The 13,020-nt window shown below is 36.0% G+C and overlaps 1 protein-coding gene across 3 annotated transcripts in view; it reads left to right on the forward strand.

Moving 5' to 3' along the window:
- IL5RA (interleukin 5 receptor subunit alpha) overlaps window positions 1–13,020 on the forward strand; it is a 56,427-nt gene that overhangs the window by 26,101 nt on the left and 17,306 nt on the right. For all 3 annotated transcript variants that reach the window (XM_074198696.1, XM_074198694.1, XM_074198695.1), the window contains one exon: window positions 5,381–5,519. In XM_074198696.1, the coding sequence (XP_074054797.1) occupies window positions 5,381–5,519 (139 nt within the window). The remainder of the gene's footprint in view (window positions 1–5,380; window positions 5,520–13,020) is intronic.

The raw sequence follows: 13,020 nt of genomic DNA on the forward strand, positions 1-13,020 counted from the left end.
GAATGTTTTACACATTGGCAGAAATGGTCTCTGTATCTGTTTTTACTAAGTTGTTTTTCTTTGTTGAAAGGGATTGTTTAGTCTAGAAGAGGCTATATGGGAAGTGACAGCGAAGTAAGAACAAGCTATAAATAAGTCATATTTTGTAAAAAGAAGAATAAATAGAAACAAGAATAAAAATAAACAAATGCTTATTATTATGTATTAAAAGAAATATTGTTTTGACATATTAATTCATATGATTCATAATTCATAGTGATACCTTGTAGGAGAACATAAAAGGCACATTATCTTAAATAATTAGAGGAATCATATTGTCTGTATCTTTCAGTTAATTGTGTGAGTATAATTATATGGACTGCATTAGTTTATTATTTGAAGATTTTATCTTTTCTCATAAAGGCATATCTTAGATAATTATATAGATTACTCACACAAAGGGGAGGGACTACTTAATTTTTGTCTTGCTTCTCAATAACCTAGCACTTTGGAATAGATAGAGTAGGTACTCCATAAATGTTTGCTGTATTAAATTGAAAGTAGGCTTCTAGGTTGTCATTAATTGGTAGATTGATTGCCATTTTGAGTAAAAATAAGGCATGATTTTTTTTCAATTTTTGGTAGTCTTTTTTTTTGTTGGATATTTTGAGAATTGATCCTTCACCTCTGTAAACTCCAACATGGTTTTCCTCTCTATGAACTTAGTCTAGTCAGTTGCTCTTTTCACCCTTGTTTTCTTCAGTACCATTCCCACTTCCTACTAAAAGGCACACATTAGACTTTGATATTTGAATTTTAATTATAATATTGTTATTTTGGTTTTGTTTTTTATGGGTTTTTCTTTTAGTTATTGATGGAAAAAAGGTTTATTATAAAAATCATTACAGATCTTTCCAAATTTGGTCAGTTTCTTGTCTATTTCAAGTTTATTGTTACTTGTTTTTCCTTCTATTTTCCTTGGTGATTTGTAAGCCTATACTGATCATGATCTTATGCTAGTCTTCTGTATAATATTTAAAAAACAACTCTATAGCCTAATTTGATGTTGCCTTTGACTGCCATATGTCACTTCTTGTCAAGGTGTGCTAAATATAAAGGTTTCTGGACATTTTTAGTTTCCTTATTATGAATCTTGACCCAAATTATGAATCTAAACCCAAATTTTCTTAGAAAAATACTGTTAGTCTGTGTCCATGTCTGTTCTTTTTTCCATTTCTCATGTTTAATGGTAGCAGCTTATTTAATTAATTCTAACTGGCATTGCTTCGATTGCATGCAATTTCTTCTTTTTCTAATTTGTTATTGGTTTGACTTTTGCTCTAACAAGTTTGTATTTGGACTGTATACAACTGATTTGGAAATGTTACCTCAATAATAAGTGATTAAAAATGTTTCCTTCCTTCCCTGCTTCCTTCCTTGCTTCCTTCCTTCCTTCCTTCCTTCCTTCCTTCCTTCTTTCCTTCCTTCCTTTCTTCCTTCCCTCCTTATTTTCCCATCTTTCCTCCTCCTTTTCTTCTATCTCTTCCTCCTCCATCTTCTTATCCTCCTTCTATTCCTTTTCCTTTTTTTGCATATCCAGTGCCTCCTTTTTTTAAGAAAGATTTTATTTATTTTGAGGTTTATGATTTTCCCCTCATTCTTGCTTCCCTCTCCCCCCCACTACCCACAGAAGGCATTCTGTTAGTGTTTACATTGGTTCCATGTTATACATTGATCTCAGTTGAATGTGATGACAGAGAAATCATATCCTTAAGGAAGTAAAATAAAGAATGAGGTAGTACAATTATATAGTAATATAATGCTTCCCCCCCCCCCAATTTGATGGTAATAGTCTTTGGTTTTTGTTCAAAGTCCACACTCCTTTCTCTGGATACAGATGGTATTCTCCATTGCAGATTGCTCAAAATTGTCCCTGTTTGTTGCACTGAAAGGATGAGCAAGTCCATCAGGATTGATCATCACCCCCCCATGTTGCTGTTAGGGTGTATGATGTTTTTCTGGTTCTGCTCATCTTGCTCAGCATCAATTCATGCAAATCTTTCCAGGCTTCTCTGAATTCCCATCCCTCCTGGTTTCTAATAGAACAATAATGTTCCATCAGATACATAAACCAGTTTGTTAAGCCATTCCCCAATTGAAGGATATTCACATAATTTTCAATTTTTTGCCACCACAAACAGGGCTGCTATAAACATTTTTGTACAAGTGATGTTTTTACCCTTTTTAAAAAAAATCATCTCTTCAGGGTATAGACCCAGTAGTGCTATTGCTGGATCAAAGGGTATGTACATTTTTGTTGCCCTTTGGGCATAATTCCAAATTGCTCTCCAGAAAGGTGGAATGAGTTCACAGCTCCACCAACAATGTATTAGTGTCCCAAATTTCCCGCAGCCCTCCCAACATTGATCATTGTACTTTTTGGTCATATTGGCCAGTCTTGAGAGGTGTGAGGTAGTATCTCAGAGATGCTTTAATTTGCATTTCTTTAATAAGTAATGATTTGGAGCAATTTTTCATATGACTATGGATTGTTTTGATTTCCTCAGCTGTAAATTGCCTTTGCATATCCTTTGACCATTTGTCAATTGGGGAATAACTTGCTTTTTTGAAATTTTTACTCAGTTCTCTGTATATTTTAGAAATGAGTCCTTGGTCAGAAATATTAATTGCAAAAATTGTTTCTCAATTTACTACATTTCTTTTGATCTTGGTTACAGTGGTTTTGTCTGTGCAAAAGCTTTTTAATTTAATGTAGTCAAAATTATCTAGTTTGTTTTTTCATGATGTTCTCCATCTCTTCCTTGGCCATAAACTGCATCCCTTTCCATAGATCTGACAGGTAAACTATTGCTTGATCTTCTAGTTTGCTTATGATATTGTTTTTTATGTCTAAATCCTGTATCCATTTGGATCTCATCTTGGTATAGGATGTGAGGTGTTGGTCTAATCTAAGTTTCTTGCATATTAACTTCCAATTTTCCCAACAGTTTTTATCAAAGAGAGAGTTTTTATCCCAATAGCTGGACTCTTTGGGTTTAACCTCTTATTTTTTAAAGAAAACCTTGAAGATATATCAGTATAAGACTTCAATAGAGCCAGCAACCCCCTTCTCCATCTTGTTTTTTATTTCTGAGCCATGCTTTTCAACATATTTTTTATTCTTTCCATATACCTACCAAATAAGCTTTAAAATATATACTAATTGAATTTGTAAATTTTAAAAATTTTTAGTAGAGTTTCAAAATTTTCTTATCCTCAGTGACATTTGCCAAAAAGTTTACTATTTTTGCTGGGGATATTTTTGCATATATTTAATGTGAGCATTTTATACATCTGAGAGGCATGAGCAAATCACCTCTGAAGAATTAAAGAGATATCACACAGATGTCAACAGAACGCTGCTTGGTGGATATGAGCAGGATCTCAAATATATCCATAAACAAACTTTAAAGAATAGCAGGTAAATAGTATGTTATCAGAGAAATAAATAATAGGAAAAAATAGCTGTTTCATGGGGCAAGGATAAGGAATTCTTGACAGATATCTTCTCGGTGCTCCACTGGCATTTTGGAGATGTCAGAAGAAAAATGAGGATGACTTCTAGCATGTTGGGAATACTGCCTTGGAGAGCTTTATGGGAGGACATTGACAAAAATAATGCAGGAAGGGCAGGAGTAGATTCAGAAAAACTGAATTCCATAGCATTGGTGGGGAATCACAGATCTATCTGAATATAATGAGCACTGAAATGTGAAATGATGATGTGTACTAGGAAATTGTATCTCCTGTTGTCCTTGGACATAACACTAAAACTAATAGCATCAACTCATTTGTCTGAATCTCCAAAGAAAGTATATAGGCCCTCTTTCCTTTTTGCTATAATGTCATTTTGTCTTTTGACTTCATTTATAAGGAAAAGAATAGCTTAAACTATTTAGTTCCTCTTGTAATTAATTCATCAGCTGGTCACTTGAAAAGGGTCTTGCATTTTGTGTACCAATAGCTAAATTAGTGTTTATAATTTAAGAATAATGTAATTCTTAGTATCCAGTGGCCCTTTTCCTATCATTGAGCTTATGTTCTAGTACAAGTAGGGAAGCTGCAAAAAATTGAAGTCTATTTTATGTTTTCCATTGTTTTGTGTGTTGTTATGGTCAAAAAGTTCACTATCAAATGGTCTACTTAATGATGAGCCTCTCCACACAAAGCTAGGCTGGTCCTCATAAAACCAAGTTGATCTTTCGCCAGACTGATATTCAAAGGTTGATATTCAAAACCTTTTTAGAATGAAAGAATCTATCATCTGTACTTATTGGCATAATCTTCAAGATGCCTATAAGACAGGGTTATTCAGCTATCCTCTTGGACAAAGTGTTAGAATAATATATATTAGAGGGTCCAACCCTATGTTCCTAGTGGACATCTGGAAAAGGATGCTCTATAGATATCTTAAATTCAGTAAGTCCAAGACTAAACTCATAATTTCTTTCCCCAACCTTCTTTTCTTCCTTTTGAGGGTGCCAACATCCTCCCAATCTCCCCAACTAACAACCTAAGCATCATCCTTGATTTCTCACTTTCTTTTATCTATTTATATCTATTCTATGGCCAAAATCTCTTGCTTTTTTACCTTTATAACTTCTCTATTTCTTTTTTTTTTGTCTTTGGACATTGCTCCTGCCCTGATGAAGGCCTTTATCACCTCCTACATGGATTATTCCAGTCTCTCCCCATTCCAGTGTATTCTCCACTCAATTGCCAAAGAAAAAGACTAACATGCCTCTCTCCTATTCATGAAACTCCAGGAGTTTCCTGTCACCCTAGGGTAAAATATCAAGATTTGTTTGGCATTAAAAACCCTTCAATACCTGTCCCTCTGTCTTCCTCTCCATTATTCTTACACCACACACACACACACACACACCCACACACCCACACACACACACACCACACACAAACACACACAGACAATGTTCTCTGTGCTCCAATTACTAAATTCCTTACTGTTCTTACATTCTCATATACTGACTTGGGACTTGTTCATTGCTTGTCTCCCTTGCTTGGGGTTTTCCCTTCAACTCCACCACCTGGCTTCTGTTAATTTGAAGCTAAAATCTCACCTTCTATTGAAAGTTTTCCTGATTCCCTTTAAGAAGATCTATCTTCTATCTTTTGGTTATTTCCAGTTTCTCCTGTCTTTAGTTTATCTATACAGGTTTTTTTTTAATTGTTTCCCTCATTAGAACATTTTTGCCTTTCTTTATATCCCCAGCATTTATTCTGGTACTTAAAATGTAGCAAGTATTATATATTGTTTATAAATTGACTGAAAGTAGAGTTTTCAATAATAGGTTTGTTAATTTTTTAATTTGTTTTTTAGATACTGAGAATTCAAGAAAATAGTTTCAGTTTGATAATTGATCCCACTTGTAAGTATTCTTTAAAAATAAGAGCGACAGTGCATTTCAGTTGTAGAAATAATGGACTTTGGAGTGAATGGAGTCAATCTATTTATGTTGGTAAGTAACAATGATTTCCATTCTTATTCGTAGATATAATTGTAAGTTTTTATAACTCTAAAAGCTCTTACAGGGTTGATATAAGATTGTTCTTAACTTCACCTGCATTTCAAATTTCATCTGGACTGATTTTCTGATGACTTTCTGACTTACACATTTGTAATTTGAAGTTGAATGTCCTGTAATATCTCAAACTCAGTAACCAGAACAACTCTTGTCTTTCTTCCTAAATTTACTGCTCTTCCTAACTTCCCTCTCTCCAATGAAGTTCATGAAGTGATGTGATTCTTCACATTCTTTTCATGATCCCAAATCTAATTAATTACAAATCTTGTTATTTTTACCTTTATGACATATTCCAAATCTCTACCTATCCCCCTTCTCTTTAAAAAGTCACCAGTCAAGAGCCAGAGTCAAAGAAAGACCCAAATTTCACTATGACCCATCTTTCTGACAGGGAAACAATCTTGACCCTTATTTATATGTAATATATAAATATAACACACTATATATTTATATATACATACATACATATATGCATAAATATATAAGTACACACATATGTAAATAAATAAAGCATATTATATTAGATATGTGAAGAGAAGATAAATGGTATAAATGCAGTGAAGTGACCAGCCACACTTCCATCCTTCCTTTCAAGAAAATGGTACCTTGTAACCTAAAAATGTGACCATTTCTTCTTGAAATTGGCTGGCACTAGATCTACTAGTCAGCTCAGGGCTGGTTTCTGTTGCGTCAGGGGGCAGGGTAGCAATTATGGGACCTTGACAGCTCTCACCCGGACTCTTGTAATACTCTCCTAATTAGTCCCCATATCTTGAGCCTCTGCTCTCTCCAAACCGTCATCCATAACTTCCACAATTTAGATGTTTTTGAAAGACAAGAATTTCTATAACATTACCCTACTCCATAAACTCCAAATGCCTCAAAGATCAAATATAAACTCTATGTTGATTTAACGTCTCTCATAACCAGTCCTCAGTCTACCTTTCTAGTCTATCATATAGATACCATTCCCTATCCCATATTCTACAATGTAACCAAAATGGCCCTCTTGTGCCTCATATGATGTTCATTTGCTCAGACTTGGCTCTGGTTATCCCATGTTCCTGAAATCTTTCTGGGCTCTCTCCTGCCCTTTATAATTGCTTGTTTCCTTCAAAACTTAGCTCAAGAACTGTGTTCTACAAGATATTTTTACTGGTCTTTTCAGTTATTTATTTATTCACTCATTCATTCATTCATTCATTTATTCATTCATTTGTTAATTTATTTGTTTGTTTTGGGGTTTTTGCTAGGCAATGGGGTTAAGTGGTTTGCCCAAGGCCAAATAGCTAGGTAATTATTAAGTGTCTGAGGCCAGATTTGAACTCAGGTACTCCTGACTCCAGGGCTAGTTCTCTATCCACTGCATCACCTAGCCGCCCCTCAATTGTTTATTTTTAATCCATCTACCCACAGAGGAACTTGTAACTTTCATTAAAAGTTATCCACCCACAAATTATCATGTGTTTATTTGGTATGTATTTTGTATCTACTCATATACTATTGTCTCCACCAGCTGTTTCATTTTTCTCTTTGTATTCCCAGGGCCTAGAACAGTATCTGACACATAGTAAATGCTTAATAAATGCATATTTTTTTGATTGAATATTATCTTGGAGTCAAGAACTGGAGACAAGGATTGACTTGGTCCTATATATATGACTTCACAAAAGTTCTAAGCTTCACTATAGCCCATCTTTCTGTCAGGGTCTAATCACCTATTTATCCCAAGAGATAAATAGAGTACAGGATGATACACAGGTACATTTCCATTCTTTCCTTGAAGCAAAAAAAAGGTTTCTTGAAACTGGAAATGTTGTCATTTCTTCTTGAAATGCTCTAGTTATCTCACCTTTGAACTGCTCAACTCAGTTCTAGGGTTTCTGATGAGTTAGATGGTAGATCATTCCCCATAAAAATGGGAAATTAAAAAAAGTAACCTTTCACTTCTGTTACTATGCTCCACATCTGGCTTATGGGATAGAACCCTAATATTTCACTTTCTGTGTCTATCTGGAAGCACTCATTTAATCCAAATCTGTGAGCAGTTCTCTCTAGGTTTCTCCAAGACAGGAAGAAGCAAATGCTTATGAAATAAAATTTGAGGGCTACAGAGAAACCAAAGCATCTCCCATCCTACCCACTTCAAATGCATCCCTCTTTTCATTGTACCAAGATGATTTTCAATGTACTACACCAATCTTTATTCTATAAAGGTTCTTGTAAGGGACTATTGTTTGTGGGAGTACTGTAAACTTTAATCACCTGGTGTCCTCGAGCACCAGAGCCTTATTTTACTGGTGGATTGTAGAGTGCCATGGGAGTGGGAGTGGACCAGGGACTGGGGAGGATATTTAAGCACTTGTATTTGGTTTAATAAATGGAGATCTAGGAGATCTTGGGGAACTTGTCATCCTTGTCTCCCACCCTTTCAATGTTCACCTAGGTAAGGATAAGCTAGCTGGCAGGAACCTAACACATCCTGAGCAGCTAGTCTAAAAGGAATTTAACAGGTTCTAACTTGATAATCTCGGTATGGGACTTCTGTTTTGTTTAGGATGTTGGGAGTTAGGATGAAGAAAGTTTGGAGTATGATGATTCATTCTGGAAGAGCAAATTGGTGCTATCTTGGGGAACTGGAATTAGGGCATTTGAGGGAAGCAGGAATGAAGCAGAAGGAAAAGCCAGGAAGTCTCCCCAAGCCTACCACATTCACAATATTTTGCTTTATGTCCTTTATGCACACTCAACTTATCCTTGCTCATCCTCACACTGAGATAGGGCAAGCAAATGAACAATATTTCATTGGTATCAGAAATTTTCTGCAACTGCATAATAGATGCATGGTAATTGGAGTTTCATAAATGTGTATTGATTGATTGATTGTAGAATCTAGGGCAACGAGAGTGATTTGCTCAAGGTCATGAAGCTAATTTGTGTCAGAAGCAAAATAAACCTAATAAAAAGATAAAGAGGTGTGGGGGGGATGTGGAGAAGAAGGGAAGCTCATAGTTGGGCATGGATTTTTATGCTACTGTAAAGTTCTTTTAAGATACCTTATGCAATTTCCAAAATAAAAGTACATTTTGGTCTAATTCTATTGATAACTTGTTTTTGGTTTGGGGGTCTTTTCCCCAAATATTTTATATTTTATAGCCTGGATTGATTATAGGGATATTTCTAGAGTGACCAAAGATCCCAAAATACATCCGCAGGGGAACTGAAAACCAAAATGAATCCCCTTTTAATGAAAGTTTTAAGTTCTTCCATGGAAAGTAAAGAGTTTTTAAGTCAAGAATTTGGGGAAATAATTTTGAATGAAGCGTTAGGAGACCTTTATTCTAGATCCAACTATGTCTCTGATTCATTGTATGACCTTGGGCAAGTTATTTCCCCTTGTCTGGACTTTAGTTCCTTTCTCTTTAAAATGAAGGGGTAGGAACAGATGATTTCTCAGGTCCTTTCCAAATTTAACTTTCTCTAATTCTGTGCTCTGCATCACCCTGTCCCAGCTGTGCAGAGAGTAAAATTGTTATTTGTAATGAGATTTTATTTTGAGCCTCCCTTAATTTATTATTCACTTCCTGCCTTGGATATTTCTTATCATTATTGTTTCCTAAACAGCAGCTTCCTCCTTTGAATCTAGGCTCATTATCATTTCCCTCCAGGTGTACTTCAATGCTGTTATCTATAGTAAATCCCATCTCATTTATTTCCACTGGGTTAGAAGATGAGCTGATTAATATTCCTACTTGCCTTATAAATCCATCCTTTCTGGAATTTACTCTCCTGCTCAGTTTAGGATCATTAGTGAATTTAATCAATGCAGGCTTTCCATTTTCATCAAGATGATTAATAAACATAATAGGAAGTCCAGGGCCCTCTGGGACATTGTGCATGACTGTTCCTTACCCCTTGAAGGGACAGCAATAATTATTCTCTGCTTGGGGCCCATCAGGTACTTTTTTTACTTTCTCATTCTTCTCTTCTAAATCACTCTCTCTTCCCTTCCCACCTTGTCTTCTAATTGGCATCCTATAGTTGACCATCTGGGTACATGTTGGCAGTAGCATCAAATGAACTAAAGCTTGAGGTCTTCCAAACAGACTCATGAAAGCCTGAGCCACCCTAACAGCTTTTGCTTATTTAGTTTCTAGTGATTTCTCCATAAGTGAAATAAGTTATCAAGCAATCAATTTTAAATACCTTATTTCACTTGATCCTTATTTCTGCTATAACTGTTTCCTGGGGGGAAAAAGCTGTGCCTTAGAGAAGTGTTCAGCCAACCACTATATGCAGGAATATGTAGGTATTTACTCTCTTTTTTCCATGCAAAAACAATCTTTCCATGTTAGTTACATTATGAGAGTAAACAAAGAGGAAGAAAACAAGAAAAATAAAGGAACAGAAGAATAGCATATTTCAATCTAGATTCATATTCCATCAGTTCTTTCCCTGGAGATAGATATCATTTTCGATCATAGTTCCTTTAGAATTTTGTTGGATCTTTCTATTGCTGAGAATATAGCTAAGTGGTTCTACTCACTTCACTCTGCATCTGTTCATGTAAGTCTTTACAGTTTTCTCTGAAAGTATGCTGTTCATCATTTCTTTTAGAACAAGAGTATTCCATTACATTCATATACCACAACTTGTTCAGCCATTCCTCAATTGATAAACATTGCCTCAATTTCCAGTTCTTTTCCATAAAATAAAGAGCTGTTATAATATTTTGGTGCATCTGGATCCCTTTCCCTTTTTTTATGAACCTTTTGGGATATCTAGTAGTGGTATAACTCAATCACAGGTATTAATTGCCCTTTGCAGCCATTCATTCTCACAATGCAGGTGAATTGCTGTAATTGTTTCTGCAACTTTGGATAGACTGAACATGGCAGAGGCAGCCTGCAGCTGCTTCTCCCCTGGAAGGGAAGCACAAATAATAAGATGCCCCTGGATATTCCATCAAACCAACCATAACCAATTACAGAGACTCAGGAAATAGCTTCCTCCCAAATGGGGAAACACAGGCTATTCCAACACATCTTGTCTGAAGGAAGCTCACTCTTGTTTCTTGCTTAAGCCATTTGGAAATGAAAACAAAATGAGAATCTCTGCTCTAAGAGATGGGAAGGGGTTTCATCTACTTCCCCTACCCCAGGAGTGCAGCTGTTGATGGCTCACACAGTAAGTTATGTAAGTCTTAAAGCATTCAGAAGAAGACTGCAACTCAGCATGGGTTTGGTGGCATATCTAATAACTGGCAAAATTAAATATATACCCCTATTATAGGTGTATGCCTTCTGCCTATAAGATACAACCTTGCATCTCCTCAGTAATGGCAAATTCTTTGAGGTGTATTTGGTTTTGGAAAGTTACTAGGAAATATTCAGAACCAAATCTAATGTTTATAGTAGATGATCTAAGGGTCAAAGGTCCCAGCCCATGAATTTCTGAATTTCATGTCTTTTCCATCTGAAAATTGGCAAGTTTGAGTTAGATGACCCACAAGTTCCTTTTCAACTTTAAGATATTAGGAGCCAATGATTTATCAAATTAGCTAATCCCTGATTGGGGATGCTAGGTGGTATAGTGGTTAAAATGTTGGTCTTAGAGTCAGGAAGTCTCTTCTTCCTGAGTTCAAATCTGACTTCAGACAATTAGTAGTGGGTGACTCTGGGCAAATCATTTAACTATTTGTCTTAGTTTCTTCATCTGTAAAATGAGCTGGAGGAAATGGCAAACTACTCCAGTACCTTTGCCAAGAAAAGTCTATCTCAACTGAAAAATCTCTGACTTTGAAGTCAGAACACCTAGGCAAGTCACTTAACCTCTTGGACTCAAGATTTCTCATCTGTAAAATGAAGATATACTAGATGACATCTGAGGCCCCTTTCAGATTTAACCCTTTATTCTTAATATTGTTTTGCTTAAAAAGGTAACAATTGGTATGAAGTGATTGACATGACCTGGAAGGACCAATATATTCAGAATTAGATGACCTACTCTTGAATTCTACTTTTAATTCTTGAATGATTTTAAGGAACATATTTCACCTCTATAGGTTACAGTGCTGCCACTATTGTTTTCTCCTTTAAAAAGTGATCTTTGAGGTATCTCACCCCTCAGAATCCATGATCCTGTGAAATGAGAGAAGACCCAAATTCATTGCAATCTCAAAATGTGATCAATAGTATACTGAGAGTCCTATTTAATGGGGTCTGCAAATTCAAAACTATTTTTTATGATAATACTAAGTCATTTTAATTTCTAACATCAATGGATTTAACCTACATAAACAAAAGCTCTTTGAAGGAGAGGTCCTCAATCATGTTTAAGAATATAAAGGGAAGGGGCAGCTAGGTTGCACAGTGGATAGAGCACCAGCCCTGGAGTCAGGAGGACCTGACTTCAAATCTAATCTCAGACACTTAAAAATTACCTGGTTGTGTGATCTTGGGCAAATCTATTGCTTTGAAACCTGCCCCCACCCCAAATAAAAAGAGTGTAAAGAGATTCTGAGACCAAAAATATAAACAATATGTTCTCAAGCTGTAGTTTTGTACTCACTTCCCAATTAACAGCTGAGTTATGCACGCCTCCTATAGGAAATGGGGATTGTTGTTAGTCTGTGAATAAACATTTTTAGGTATGTATTGTGGACCAGTTGTTATTAAGTTGTTTCAATTGTGTTCTACTCTTTCATGACCTCATACCGGGTTTTTTGGCAAAGCAGTTTGCCATTTCCTTCTTCTGCTCATTTTACAGATGGAGAAACTAAGGCAAACAGGAATAAATGACATGTTTGGATCCCACAGCTAGTAAGTGTCTGAGGCTAGATTTAAACTCAAAAAGATGAGTCTTCCTTATTTCAAGCCAGAGGTCTATCCACTGTGCCACCTTGGCTCCTTGGCAGCTCTATTGGCAAAAAGAAGGGTTAAAAAGGCCTGTTTTTTTCAAGGAGCTCACATTCTCATGGGGAGGAAGCACATGAGCAAAACTAGGTCTTTCTGAGATGTAAAGAGCCAGTCTAATATTAGCAGAAAGACTAGAACTCAGAAAACCCAAGTTGCTATTTATGAGTGAGAAAATGCTCTCTGCCAACGCAACTGAGATTCTGCTATACATCTTACAGTCTTCTCACTGAACCAGTGAGAAGTTGTGACTTGTTCTGAGGTAGGATGTGTCAGAGATGGGGCTTAACTCCAGATCTCACTAAGACTAAGCTTTCAATGCATTAAAACAAGCTCCATAAACCTGGTTTTTTCAGACCTGAATAATAGTCAAACTTCAGGTAGGATTGGTTCACTGATTAAGCTTTCACTCTCCAATATCACTACACACAGACTTGACCCAAGAGGATCCTTTTTGATTGGGGTGGGGAAGATGAAGAAGGAAAGATCAAGACCCTGGGAGAACCTGGGAATCTGGAAGG

This window comes from Macrotis lagotis, chromosome 8, assembly GCF_037893015.1.
Source record: "Macrotis lagotis isolate mMagLag1 chromosome 8, bilby.v1.9.chrom.fasta, whole genome shotgun sequence".
Lineage (NCBI taxonomy): Eukaryota > Metazoa > Chordata > Mammalia > Peramelemorphia > Peramelidae > Macrotis > Macrotis lagotis.